Genomic DNA, 16,061 nt, shown 5'->3' on the forward strand with positions numbered 1-16,061 from the left:
AAAGCAGGACATTAAACCCCATTTCTTTTTGTGCACTCCCATTTGAACAAACTATACCTTGTCCCTTGCCAGGCCCTCCATCCAACACCACTGACAAGGGGGAACTACACTGGAAAATCCTGGTGAACTTTCGCAGCTAACACAGGGATCAACCTCTGGACCTCCAGGTTAGTGAGCCAACATCTTACTGAGCAACTTTAGGTCCCCAGGTCCACAATGATTTATTATAAAAAAAAAACAAGACTTCTTTCTTACTAGAATAATTTATTTTTGGTGGTAGAAAAGGAGATGTGTTTAACAGTCTGGCGGCAAATCACGAGTAATGCCTGCCAATAGCGTACAGACGAGAAACTGCTAACCTGCATCCTGTTGCTGTATTTTGGGTTAAAATGGAGTTCATGAATCGTCTCCTTTGACTACCAATTTTTTATAATTATAACAGTTTGTGTTACTAGAGTTTATACATGCAATACTGTGTAAATTAACTGTTAAGGAAAAAATTTCAAAAACAAGACAAAAACTGTAATAATTCAAAACTAACCATCAATACCAGCGGTAACCAAGGCTGTACAAATTCATCTTACAATGGGGGCAGCCATTTTTTTTTTTTTCTTATCAACAAGTCACAATATGGATGTTATTACATTTCTGGATTTAATTTCAATGTTTCAACGTTCTACAATTAGCCCACTTGGGGTCTGGTTACAAAATATAAATTCTCGTAACTTGGGTTTTTTGTTTTGAGAAAAAATGACTGCCTTTTTTTTTTCTTGAACTGCTGTAAAAGCTTAAGAATATAACGAGTATGCTGTAACAAGAAAAGCAACTAATTTTAAACATCAGTTAATGTGTTCAAACTATACTACAGATGGTTCCAGGGGAGGGGGGAAATGGGAGGGGTCCATTACAGAACTCAAAACAGTGAGAGCCAAGTCTTCTGTATGATGCCAGCCTCCGAATAAAAAAATACATCAAAAACGTTTTAACATAGTACACAAAAGGTGACTTCCAAATTCCATTATTTTTTTTCGTCCAATATCTGATGAAAAAACCATTCATCAAATTTATTTTCCATACTAAAATCAAACTAAAATTTTTGAAATATATTTCAAACAAAATGTTTTTTTTTTCAGCAGTCATTGCGCATAATGTAATTCAGCAAAATATACTGGCCTTTTTGAAAAATTTCTTCAAAAAAACATATTTTACAAAAAGAAATATCGAACAAGCATTGTTAATAAATAAAAGAAAAACGGCTACCGAGGAAATTCAACTCTTTTTTTTTTTGTAATTTTCAATTTTTTGTTTTTAAATTAAATTTTAATTTTCAAACTTAGACTTGGCTCTGTCATAGATATGCAATATTTTTAATTTTTTTGTACATAGAATATATGAAACATCAAATCAATCATTATTTTGACCATTAGTTCATTGCAACAGGTAACACGATATTTCGAAATATTGTTTTAATATTCGACCAGGGGCTTAATTCACAACAATTTAAACTAAAATATTTTAACGATGCAAACATTTCATTGGCTGATCACTAAAATCCCAAAACAAATATTAGCTTTTGGCCAATGAAGGAACAGAATTTTAAAATATTTAATTTTAAGTTTTGATGAATACGTCCCCCGAGAGTTATTGGACTTGTATTAAGTAGAGTGTTGCAGTGAGCCATGTTCATTTCATTGGCTAACATATCGGCACAGGTAAAAAAAAATCAAATTGCCAAATAAATTTGATTAAAACCATTTTTTTTTTTAACAAACATAAGCCTTCGTTGGTTACTTCAACACAAGTAAAAAAAACACTTCAATAAAATTCAATCAGAACCACTATTTTAACAAAACTTAATTAGTCTGCATCATTTGAAATTCCTTTTAAGGCCTTAGGCCCGTTTTCCATGTACACGTTTTGCTGGTTACACGGAAACAGTCCAATTACATTTGCATTATACAGACTTTTTCGTCCACGAAAACACGCACTTGGATAGAAGGCCTTACATAAAGTCCTTTACCATTAAACAATGAAGGTTTCAAGGTTCATGATTTTCTACTTTCAATTTTAACTTAGTACCGACAGTCAGCCAATCACATGAGGCTATACATACTAGAATATATAAATCAACCTATCATCAAACAGTTTACTACATTAGAATGGAAACAAAAGACAGTACAACTATTATATCATTATTATTATTATACACTTAGATTACAATATGTAGCAACTTGTTAAAATCTTCACATTGTTTCAAAAACAAAAATTACAATTATTTATTACACATCGACTTGTAACAATTCATGTTCAAAAATATCCAAATATTACAAATGGAACAATCTTGCACCAAAATGTCTCCTACACGTAAAATGTCCACCATTATAACTCAACAGATGTCCTTTATATGACCGACCATGAACGCATCCTTTATGAATATTTACCAACACCAACTGTTACAAGTCTCTGTGCTCTTACATTGAAATGAATGAAATCCAAATTTGAAACAAGTCATACTTTTTACATTTTCTCCCAGAACATTATTTCTGTTTTTTTTTGTTTTTGTTTCATTTTAAACCAATTTTCATTTTACTCGAGATGTTTTTATTTTGATTCAACGAACTCATGTTTTGAAGATAAGAATTTTACGTCTTTGAACCCTGATTTCTATCGTCACTTGTTCACTGTATCGAACCAACCAGACGGCTGACGATAGCTTCTCAAAATCACAGGTTAAAATTATCAAACGCGTTACTGCAATCATTGGTAGTGTTATTAACATCGAAGACTAATTGTTCAAGACTAGTTGTTCGCATATGAATTGCAGGTTAGAACAGCTTTGAGAATTTCAGTCAAGTGATTGGTCAATATTTCTGCGCTTGTGTAGTGCAAGGATTATTGTTAAATATCGTTTTCGATACAGGTATCAAAAAATATGTTTTAACATATTTCAAAAGATCTTTTTATTTTTATTTTTTTTTTTACAAATTGAACATCTTAATTGATACTTGTGTCGAAAAAAATAATTTACGAATATTTCAAAAGATTTTTTTTTTTTTATACAAATTAAACGTCTAAAAAAAAATCTACAAATATTCTTTTTTAACACCATACATTACTACGCAAGCGCAGAAATCATGAATACAAATTATGATGCCCATATTTGGACATGCATGTCATTTGCCCAAGGGGAGAAAGACCTTTTGTTATCTTGTAGACTCGAGATTTTTGATTTTGCATGAATGTCATTTCAGAGAAAAAGGGGTTTGTTGTTATTTGTGTGCTGATTCTCGCTTTGTAGTATCCACCATTTTTTTTTTTTACATTTTTTTTTCTCCATTTAATGGACAAAAAGTCTGCCCATAAAATGACATAAAAATTCTAACAAAAACCTCCTCAACAAATATCAAAAAATAAACTTCTTAATCCATTTTCTTATACATAAAGAAAAAAAAATTCTCACGAGCCGCCCCAGTGCTATTTAGGGACCTCGTAAAAATCTGATCAAACTTAATAGGTATAAATAAACCAATGGTATTCGTCCACTCTTACTGGCCACAAGATTATCGTCGTCGTCATCTTGGCGCTCTTTAAAATTATCACCTACAACAACAATTTAAAAAGACGCCAACAAATCGCCTGACAGGGTTTACACGGAATTAAAAATAAACATTAATAATAAGACGAGCCAGCTGAAAAACTTTACGTTATTACAAACGAGCCCCTCTTGTCGTTTTCGGCAGCAAATATCATCGTCAATTACTTCATTTCAAACACCTCTCGAAAACACTTTATGTAACCACAGAAGAATGTTGGTAGTTTAACATGTCGCGATATCCATAAATATTTGTGCGGCATCCAAAAGATGTTTAAAATACAATTTGATTATCTTTTTAAACATTTTTCGATACATTCTTCAAAACTAGAAAGCATACGTGAACTTTTCTCCCTTCACAAGGTAGAAGTGTGTTCTAATGATTGTCCTAGTAACGATGATATTTAACGCCCGATTAAAAAGTACCGTGAAAACCCTGTCATTCATTGACATTAAGAAAGCACCCGATTAATAAGAGATGCCCGTCAACTCTTTGCCAGTTTTGCTCATCCGTGATGATTCTAACGACGAGCAAAATGTTGAGAGAAAATGAAAAGTACAAGGTTGATCACTGTCAGTCACTACTAAAGATATAACTGTTATATGTCTGAAAATAGAAAGGGCGGGAAAAAAAAAAAAAAATAAGAGAGAGGGAGAGAGCTGGGGTCAGTGGGGGCGTGTCATTCAAGTCTTTGGTTAGACCAAAAGGGCCGCATTTCGGTTGCAATGACAACAACCAATATCTTCAACAAATCCGTTTTAGACCAGTGGTTTCACTATTTATCTAATTTCCATTCTGTTGTGGTCGGGGTTTGCGCGGCTGTGGACCAGTGGGTTGTTGCTGTTGCGAAGAGACGAGACCACGGATGCGACGTTGTGCCATTAAACTGGCGTAGAAATGACCGATGATTGTGACTGCTACTTCTTCTACTTCTCCTTGATCTTCGGGTAATTTGACGATTGCCCCGCTCACACGAGTCAACTCACGAATCTGAAATACAAATCAATCAAAATCAATCTTTCAAATTCTAATTTTTTTTTTATATCATTCTCGTCCCTGTCGAATTGCTTGTGGAAGCTCCAGAGGCTAAAGTTAATATCAGACTGTACGAGACGAGTTTCCTATTTTCAATGATTTCCGATAACTGTTAGAGTTATGGTCCTTGATCACTTTGAAAAATCTTGTTTCAATGGGATGTGATTTACAAGTGAAACTAAAATCAAATTCTTTCCAATGTCAGACCAGTAGGCTTCATTCCAAGAAATGAAATGAGGTGTAACATCCTACTGTTCTGTTCCGAGTAGGATAATGAAGACGGGCATACGCCATACAGTGTGCTTTTGAGGAAAATTTTGCCTGGAGAGCGGCACTACGGCCTATACCCGAGTTGCAATGTTATTATTCTAACTGTGCATCTTTTGAGTACTTACGTTTTGTCCGCCTTTACCAATAATACGGCCAACAGCTGCTTTAGGTACCATTATTTCTGATCGGAGATGAACTTCATCATTACCAGAGTATCCTTCCACTCGAATTTTCTCAAAAATATAAAACTGGGCCTGAAAAACAAACAATAATTATCATTTAACAAGTCAACAAAAAGGTATAGAAATACTATACTAGTTGATCAAAGCTACCAATCAATCAATTACATCATATTGTAGCCTTGATTATCAAATATGAGCTACAAGATGGGCATACAGTGTGCTGTGAGTGAAATTTTGCCCTGACAGGGGTCGTACGAGCGGCTTTTGACAATATGACTTCAGACATTATCAATCAGTGTTGACGTTTCTAGTCGTTCACCCACACTCGCCGTAACAGACAGTTACCTTGACTTATCTCCAGTGCCAAAGTTATATATCAACACTTCCAGATAATAGTGTAGTAAAGGCAAGGAAAATGAAATTTTGAACTATACAAAACGAAACGAAATAGGATCTGTGTTTTAATAAGATTGATTGTTAGTTTCATGGGTACGAAAGTAGTTTTGTCACCACTTAACATTGTAAAGATAGTACATGTTGACCTAACACTGTAAAGATGGTACATATTGACTTACCTTCCATTGTGCTTCTGGATTGCCTGTGATAATGACTTTACGTTCATCTGGTCGTGGAGCTGCGATTCCCATCTGTTGTCGGTCACGATTTTCTCGTTCCCTTGATTCACCATTTCTCTCCTCTTCACCTTTTGTGCTCTGCATAATCTGAATTTATTCAAATGTAACGTTAGATTCAGATTCGAATTAATATATGGATATTCTTTTATAAATTTTTAATAACAATAAGCAATTTCTATTTCATTTAGAGATAAAATTACTCATAAATTTTCAGATATAGCGGGCCAGATGACAAGGCTTCAGGGGCCGGATTTGGCCCATGGGCCATAGTTTGCCCACCACTGGTCTAGCTCGAACCTCATTATATCAGTGCTATGAAAATATTTCTGGCTTTGTCGCTAACAATCAGCTTCAAACCCTCATTAACTATATAGAAACTGTAATAAACTAACCTTAATTCTAGCGTTTGATAGTCTCATAATGTTTTTGATGTTGGTACCCTTGCTGCCGATAACGGCTCCAACTGATGGTTCCGGTATGTAGAGGTAGGTTACTTGTAACTCCATGGGTGGTGGAACAGGGGGGTTACCAAATAACCCAGGATGCATGTTACCAGAACCCTGTAAGTAACCGTGCATGTCATCTTCTCGATAGGACTGAATAACGTTAAAAAAAAATAAACAATTAAATAATCTGGCAAATCGTGCCAGTATTAGTAAAACATTTTTTTAATGCCAATTGTTAATAAAAACATCAAAATATAGTTTCAAAAGTATCACAACAAGCCAACAGTGAGGCTGATGTCCCCCGCCGAAATCCCAAAATAAATGGAGGACACATTCTAATTTATCACATATTTTATTTTTTTCAAAAGTTATCAAGCAATCAAACTGATTATCAACTATACATTAAGTTTCATCACTCTCTATCAGATAGAATCAAAGTTATCTTGTCCTCAAGCATTGACCAACGAAATTGATTAGCTCGGCTTAACTTTAGCTTGAACTGTTAATCATTGAACTCAGTCAACACATTCACCTAATGAACATCTACATCAAGTTTAAACATTCTAACTCAATTAAAAGCAGAGTTGTTATGTTCCAAAGTCTTGACCAATCAAATTCCTTATCGCTCGTTAGCCTAAGCAGAAAATTCTCATCGACCTTAGTCAAGGTAATGAATCTATACTCAGAGCTTCATCACTCTCACTTAATTATAGGTCATCGTGCCCCAAAGCATCAACCAATCAGATTGCTTATCTCTGCTTACCATACGCAGAAAAAGCTCATCTTCGAACTTAGTCAAGGTATTGATGTAATGAAACTATACACCAAGTTTCATCACTCTCACTTAATTAGAACTTTTAGTTATCGTGTCCCAAAGCATCAACCAATCAAATTGCTTATCTCTGCTTACCCTAAGCAGGAAATGCTCATCTCTGAAATCCATCAAGGCATTGACCTAATAAACACCTACACCAAGTTTGAACATTCTAACTAAATTAGAAGGTAAGTTATTGTGTCAGGCATTTTCGTCAAAAGACAATTATATTTGACATCAATATATTAACCAATGGTTCATACATCCAATAATAGGCATCTTTGGTCACTTGACCTCAAAGCACTGCGAACGTGTTAATTGGAAATTTAATCATTACCATATCAACTGAAGACCAGTATCTTAGAAATACAATCCATGAGTGACATAACGCCTACACAAAGTTACAACATTCCGCCTCAATTAAGAGTGTTATTGTGCTCCAAAGTCTTGACCAATCAAATTGCTTATCTCTGCTTTCCCTAACCAGAAAATGCTCATCTTCGAACACCATCAAGGCATTGACCTAATAAACACACCTACACCAAGTCTGAACATTATTGTTTCCCAAAAAGTGTGACAGACAGATGGACAGACAGACAGATGGACAGACGGACGAACACATTTTAATAGTCCCCTGCTTTCTTAGAAAGGTGGGGGACAATAATTTCAAAAGCATCACATTAGTTTTGAAATAGGGTCTGAAGTATCAAAACAGTTTCAAAAATATCAAAATGGTTTCAAAAATATCAATACAATTTCAAAAATATCAAGAAAAGTTTTTAAAAAATATCAAGAAAAGTTTTTAAAAAATATCAAGACAGTTTTTAAAAAACATCATGACAGTTTAAAAAGGATCACAATAGTTTCAAAAGCATCAAATCAATTTCTAAGGATGTGGTTAATTAGAGAAGAATTCTACTTTCTCACCAAAAGAAATAATATAGGAAAAAGACCCTAAATTTTGCCTATTTTGAAACAATCTAAATAAATTATCTACATCAACAATACCAACAATTTAACAGAACACAGTTTTTATGGGATATCAATGATTTGAGGTCAATATATATGAATATTGTATATTTTGACCTCAAGTTGACTAAATGTCATTGTGCTTGATAACGATAAGAGAATACTTGTCAAAACGTCGTGCTTTTAGAATAAAACCAGTGATTGATATCCCATAAAAACTGTGTTCTGTTAATGTGTTTACCGATCACTAAATGCCACTTTAACATTATGACTAACAATTAGAGAGAAACATAAAATATAAACAAATTAATTAATAAAACAATGCCAACTCAAATATAGCCAGAATTAGAGAAATTGTTGTGTAAAGTGCACATGCAATCTTTCGAGGTCTATTTTACATTGATGGTTATTGGTTTTGTAAATTGGACAAGAAAAAAGTTCGACGTTCCATTATTCTGAACGAACCTATCTAATAAGCAGCCTGTATGGCGAAAATTGTCCGACAGTGGGATTTATGCCAATGCAAATGTGTACATGGGGCCCATGTGGTTTTTCATACCATTTGAAGGAATCAACGCTGTTCCCCTGTTCCTTGCCAGACCTTCAAACCTGCACAACTAACAAGAGGGGGAAAAACCAGACTCCCAAAAATCTATAGGAAGCTTTGTTTCTTTACATCTGGATCTATCCCCCATTCTATGGTTAGTTAGCCAATGCCTTCAGTCACCACAACACTGAACCCCCGACAAGTCACAAATAACTACAAACTTGTCATGCAAAATAAGTATCGATCCCAACCCTGCTGGTTAGTGAGCCACTACCTTAATCACCATGGCTCCCATACCAGCCAAAAACAAATTTAGGTAGAAAGTTGAGAATGAGTAATAATGTTTTCTTACCATTCCGTAACCATAGGGACTTTGTACACCAGGATAACTGTTATAACCTTGCATCATCTGCATATGTGGTGGCATACCAAACATCATATGGGGTTGTTGTTGCTATAGAAACAAATAAAACATTTAAACATATATTCACTACAGATTGGGGTTACTGTTGCTATAGGAGAGAGAGAGAGAGAGAGAGATAGAGATAGCAGTGGGAGGAAACTGGAGGGCCTGGAGAAAACCCATGAGGTTGGACAGGCAACCCTACTCTTTGCCACATACAACCGGGGAATCGAAACCCCGCCAGTTGACTCAATGACAGACTTTATGATACAACACGCACATGCTAGCCATTCGGCCATCTGAACCCCCTCTCGCTTCTATCGCTAAAGCCGACAGAAAACAGCCGATTAAGAACACTGGTTCATACATCCAATAATACGCATCTTTGGTCAGTTGACCTCAAAGCACTGCGAACGTGTTAATTGGAAATTTAATCATTACCATATAAAATGAAATGAAATGGGGTTTAACGTCCTACTGTTCTGCTCCTAAACTGTTCTAATGAAGACGGGCATACGCCATACAGTGTGCTATGAAGGAAATTTTTTTACAAGACAGCGGCACTACGGCCTACTCTTATCTTATATCGAATTCCAACTGTCAAGGTATCCTTTACGTGCACGTCAATGTGTACACGGGACCTCAGTTTTTCGTACCATCCAACCTACTAGTCAGCTGTCCTTTTCAGGCCCTCTGTCCTGCATCACTGACAAGGGGAAACCATGTTGAAAAATCCTGATGAAATTTCTCAAGCCAATTCAGGGATCGAATACCCGACCTCTAGGCTCGCAAGCCAGCGTCTTACCCACTTAGCCACCATGGATCCCATCAATTATAAGCCTTTTCCGATTTGCAATGGTGACTAAGGTACACGCAATCTCCAGGCTCGCAAGCCAGCGTCTTACCCACCATGGATCCCATCAAATAGAAGCCTTTTCCGATTTGCAGAATTAAAGTTCGATTATAAAATATTAAAACTTACATTATAATTCTGGGCATCTTGTTCATAGCACTGTCTCATTTTTTCACTGAGCATTTCTTCTGCTTTACATGCTGCATCTAGACTACCTCCAGAGATGGTAATAACACGATCAACATAATATGTATTCATATCGGACATACCATAGTCATAATCAGAAATACTGAAACAAATATAAAACACATCATAATACATTGTCACAAAATACTAAACCAAATAGATCGCGTCAGTGGTCATACTGACGGCTTATGACCCTACGACGTCGGACATTTGATTAATCCATCATTGTTGACGTTTCTATTGCTTTACCCAAAGTACCGCGCACCTCACGCCAAAAATTCGCCAAAACAGACCGTTTTGTTGGCTAATCCCTAGCAACATCCAGAATGCAGGTTATATAACAACTCTTCCGGATCCTAGTGTAGCAAAGAAAAGTAAAACGAAATTTTGAATTATGAAAAACGAAACTAAATAGGATCTGTGTTTTAACCAGATTGGAAGATCATGGAACAGATTGTGCACCTTCTCGAAAAATCTATTATCTTAACCAAATATTACATGGAGAGAGAGAGAGGGAGGGGGAGAGAGAGAGGGACTCAATGACAGACCTTATGAGCTAAAGCACACACATTTTTCGGCCCCCCGCTCCTCGTCTACGAGAAGAAACCTGTGTACAGATTGATGGTAGAGAGAGAATCTAAAATTCAGATCAGGTCAGAATTATCAACTACTAAATATCAAAATATAAAGAATGTGGGAACCCTTCGGGACTAAATCTTATAAAATTGTATAGCCATTTGTTGCAAAAGTACATAAGTGTGAATCCATTTCGATTTAAAATGATTCAAATATAATCCAACGCAGTGACATATAATTTATGTCTCAGTCGGGATCAGTCATGGAAAGCTCAATTATTTGTATGGTAACATTTCTACTTGCATATCAGTCTGCTGAATGATTTGATTGGCTTTTTTGGAGGGTGCACGGCATGGGCTATTTCTGAATAGGATAATAGATGCCATCAAAACTAATTCCCTGTACCCAAATAAACCTCTGTAACACAGCTTTATTTTACTGATAACTGTGTAGTAACCTTTTAAACATGACAAGATTAATTGTAATTTTAAACTTGAAATCAGAAGTGAATATATCGCTTCAAGGATTATGAACATTGTGTTAAGCTACGATTGTAATAAAACAAGAGCTAGAACAACTATAACTCGGCCTTTTATGTCATCATATTTCAAGTTTAAAACAAAATTACAGCCCACAGAAAATAGAGAGAGGGAAATGATGCCCAAATCATTTCAATGGTTCAATTTTATTTCAATAATTTGCTTGCACGTAGGGGTCTTTAACAGTGGGAGGAAACCGGAGGACCTGGAGAAAACGAAATCTAAACTTAAGGGAGAACGCGGGTCGAAAAAAATTGAATTTTCTAAAAAATTTCACTTTTTAAGTATTGACAGTTTTTGATAGTTTGAAGCCTTCTCTTTGAGTCCCCAAAAACAAAATATCAAAAATTTCATTTTTTTTATGTAAAAAAGTACATTTTCTGTCGAATGGTAAACATTTCTGAACCTGTACATGTCCGAATTTTGATAAAATAACGTCTAAAAAATCCCGATTTTAAGCCTCCACATGTCCATTGACAGCCATGTTTGATATACCTTTGGAAAGAGTAAACAAAGAATAGCATGATGGGAATAAAAATAATTTATTAATTCCCGTCAGTTTCCGTGTGTACTCGTTTTTCTAAGCGCCAAAAATGCTCGAGATTTTCCTTATTTGTTTAGGTGACCTGACCGCGGGGTCAATATATCCGACGTAATAACAACGACATCTCCTCATTGGTCTAACGGAATTCCGTCACCTAGCAACGGGATGCTGTGATGCGCACGCTATATAGACACAGTTAACCACTCTTTTGTATAACAATATTACTTTATAAGAAGTCCAAGACTACGATCGATGTCCCGCAAGCTTATTTAGCGATATTTACCGATGAATTTAATAGTTTTTTTTAATTATTTCTAATAAACCGTGATTAAAAAAAATAAAACGTTTTATGGGAATCGTAATTTTTATAGCCGTGTCCAACTTTGTCGACCGGTAATTGTTTTTAGTCTTGTTTGTTATGACCCAAATAAAACCATTTAGTAATAGTATGATTTACTTTTTGATGTGATTTTTCTCTGATTTGATTCATGGACGAAAATGCAATTTCAAATTACTAGATAACAGAGAGTTTTTGTATTTACTGTTTTAATTTTTGTAAATAATTCAGTTTTTAGTTCATGTTTCGTTAAAAAAAATCACACAATTATATAAATGCTTATAAATTAATAAAAATACAGTGGACTCCAAATGTCTCTCTGTCATTTCCTAGCTTTATGCATTGTTTATAAGGTGTGAAAGTTTCAGAACTGTAGAGTTATTATTAACAGAGATCTAGCACTCCTACGAATTTCCCCATTTTTTCTTGATTCGTTGGTAACCATGGCAACCAATGTCCGATTTGGGATTTGATGAAAAAAATCAGCTAACTAAATGGTCTTTCTAGTATATACATTGTTTCAACCCAAAATAACATTAAATAAAAAATAAAAAAAAAAATAAAAAATTTCGCCCCTCGTTCCCCCTTAAGTCAGGTTTTTTTTTTTAATTGATCAAGTGAAAGTAGACGTATCTTGACACTTCTCTATGTGAGGTATATATTGAATTGATAAAGTGAAAGTAGACTTACCTTGACACTACTATATGTGTTCCCGATTTCTCCATAAACTGTTTTATAACATTTCCTTTCTTACCAATAATTCTACCACATATATGATTAGGACACAAAACTTTCATAGGATTTTCCCTGTAAAACAACAACATTACAATTTAATTGATGAACCCAACCATATTTCATTGGGTATTCAACATACATGTATCAAACAATAAAAGAATGAATGTCATGCAGATTACTAAGACAGAAATTTTTCCCGGACAGCAATTGAATTCCAAATGCCAAGTTTTCTTTTACGTGCATGCTAAGGTGTACATGTGTTTTATTTATCTCATCTGAACGACTAGACATGATTATCCATCCTGCACCCTTGACAAGGGAAACTACACCCAAAATTCCTGAGGAACTTTCTTGACCAACTCTGGGACGTTCATGGTTAGTGAGCTAGTGCCGTATTCACTGAGCCTTCATGGCAAAGCACGAATAAGTCAAAAATTAAACAAATTGGAATTTTCTCGACTAACACTGGGACGTCTCTGTTCGGGACCTTTTGCCTTACCCACCATGGCAAAACACTAACGAGTCCAGAATTAAAATAGCATGACGATATTAGTTTTTATATCAAGTCTATCTAACGTAAAATTACCTACCCTTTATTAAGGGCAGCTGCTTCTTGTTGAACGACTTTCATGATTTCTTTACAGGCCTTGGAACAACTGTCAGGGTTGCCTTTTATAGTGACTAACTGAAACATCAGAAAACAGGAAGAAAACTTTAATATAGATACGTACAATAACTCCACCAATCAGTACAGGGTAATATAGATTCTACAATCAGTACATGGTAATATAGATACGTACAATAACTGACAATCAGTACATGGTAGATACGTACAATAACTCGACAATCAGTACATGGTAGATACGTACAATAACTCAACAATCAGCACATGGTAATATAGGTACGTACAATAACTCAACAATCAGCATATGGTAATATAGGTACGTACAATAACTCGACAATCAGCACATGGTAATATAAGTACGTACAATAACTCGACAATCAGTAGATACGTACAATAACTCGACAATCAGCACATGGTAATATAGGTACGTACAATAACTCGACAATCAGCACATGGTAATATAGGTACGTACAATAACTCGACAATCAGCACATGGTAATATAGATACGTACAATAACTCGACAATCAGCACATGGTAATATAGGTACGTACAATAACTCGACAATCAGCACATGGTAATATAGGTACGTACAATAACTCGACAATCAGCACATGGTAATATAGGTACGTACAATAACTCGACAACAGCACATGGTAATATAGGTACGTACAATAACTCGACAATCAGCACATGGTAATATAGGTACGTACAATAACTCGACAATCAGCACATGGTAATATAGGTACGTACAATAACTCGACAATCAGCATACGTACAATAACTCGACAATCAGCACATGGTAATATAGGTACGTACAATAACTCGACAATCAGCACATGGTAATATAGGTACGTACAATAACTCGACAATCAGCACATGGTAATATAGGTACGTACAATAACTCGACAATCAGCACATGGTAATATAGGTACGTACAATAACTCGACAATCAGCACATGGTAATATAGGTACGTACAATAACTCGACAATCAGCATACGTACAATAACTCGACAATCAGCACATGGTAATATAGGTACGTACAATAACTCGACAATCAGCACATGGTAATATAGGTACGTACAATAACTCGACAATCAGCACATGGTAATATAGGTACGTACAATAACTCGACAATCAGCACATGGTAATATAGGTACGTACAATAACTCGACAATCAGCACATGGTAATATAGGTACGTACAATAACTCGACAATCAGCACATGGTAATATAGGTACGTACAATAACTCGACAATCAGCACATGGTAATATAGGTACGTACAATAACTCGACAATCAGCACATGGTAATATAGGTACGTACAATAACTCGACAATCAGCACATGGTAATATAGGTACGTACAATAACTCGACAATCAGCACATGGTAATATAGGTACGTACAATAACTCGACAATCAGCACATGGTAATATAGGTACGTACAATAACTCGACAATCAGCACATGGTAATATAGGTACGTACAATAACTCGACAATCAGCACATGGTAATATAGATACGTACAATAACTCGACAATCAGCACATGGTAATATAGGTACGTACAATAACTCGACAATCAGCACATGGTAATATAGGTACGTACAATAACTCGACAATCAGCACATGGTAATATAGGTACGTACAATAACTCGACAACAGCACATGGTAATATAGGTACGTACAATAACTCGACAATCAGCACATGGTAATATAGGTACGTACAATAACTCGACAATCAGCACATGGTAATATAGGTACGTACAATAACTCGACAATCAGCATACGTACAATAACTCGACAATCAGCACATGGTAATATAGGTACGTACAATAACTCGACAATCAGCACATGGTAATATAGGTACGTACAATAACTCGACAATCAGCACATGGTAATATAGGTACGTACAATAACTCGACAATCAGCACATGGTAATATAGGTACGTACAATAACTCGACAATCAGCACATGGTAATATAGGTACGTACAATAACTCGACAATCAGCATACGTACAATAACTCGACAATCAGCACATGGTAATATAGGTACGTACAATAACTCGACAATCAGCACATGGTAATATAGGTACGTACAATAACTCGACAATCAGCACATGGTAATATAGGTACGTACAATAACTCGACAATCAGCACATGGTAATATAGGTACGTACAATAACTCGACAATCAGCACATGGTAATATAGGTACGTACAATAACTCGACAATCAGCATACGTACAATAACTCGACAATCAGCACATGGTAATATAGGTACGTACAATAACTCGACAATCAGCACATGGTAATATAGGTACGTACAATAACTCGACAATCAGCACATGGTAATATAGGTACGTACAATAACTCGACAATCAGCACATGGTAATATAGGTACGTACAATAACTCGACAATCAGCACATGGTAATATAGGTACGTACAATAACTCGACAATCAGCACATGGTAATATAGGTACGTACAATAACTCGACAATCAGCACATGGTAATATAGGTACGTACAATAACTCGACAATCAGCACATGGTAATATAGGTACGTACAATAACTCGACAATCAGCACATGGTAATATAGGTACGTACAATAACTCGACAATCAGCACATGGTAATATAGGTACGTACAATAACTCGACAATCAGCACATGGTAATATAGATACGTACAATAACTCGACAATCAGTACATGGTAGATACGTACAATAACTCGACAATCAGTACATGGTAATATAGATACTTACAATAACTGACAATCAGT

The 16,061-nt window shown here is 35.5% G+C and overlaps 1 protein-coding gene across 6 annotated transcripts in view; it reads right to left on the minus strand.

Annotated features, from left to right (window-relative positions):
* Positions 1-244: 244 nt before the first annotated feature.
* Positions 245-16,061, minus strand: part of LOC126807774 (insulin-like growth factor 2 mRNA-binding protein 2) — a 38,317-nt gene continuing 22,500 nt past the window's right edge. For 4 of the 6 annotated variants that reach the window (XM_050532565.2, XM_050532566.2, XM_050532569.2 and 1 more), the window contains 8 exons: positions 13,255-13,358; positions 12,620-12,736; positions 9,877-10,036; positions 8,844-8,945; positions 6,108-6,311; positions 5,656-5,802; positions 5,024-5,152; positions 245-4,583 (listed from right to left, as the gene is read on the minus strand). In XM_050532565.2, coding sequence (XP_050388522.2) covers positions 4,377-4,583; positions 5,024-5,152; positions 5,656-5,802; positions 6,108-6,311; positions 8,844-8,945; positions 9,877-10,036; positions 12,620-12,736; positions 13,255-13,358 — 1,170 coding nt within the window. In that variant the 3' untranslated portion in view covers positions 245-4,376. The remainder of the gene's footprint in view (positions 4,584-5,023; positions 5,153-5,655; positions 5,803-6,107; positions 6,312-8,843; positions 8,946-9,876; positions 10,037-12,619; positions 12,737-13,254; positions 13,359-16,061) is intronic. The other 2 variants (XM_050532567.2, XM_050532568.2) reach the window with 2 other exon arrangements.

This window comes from Patella vulgata, chromosome 9 (genome assembly GCF_932274485.2).
Source record: "Patella vulgata chromosome 9, xgPatVulg1.2, whole genome shotgun sequence".
In the NCBI taxonomy this organism is placed as follows: domain Eukaryota; kingdom Metazoa; phylum Mollusca; class Gastropoda; family Patellidae; genus Patella; species Patella vulgata.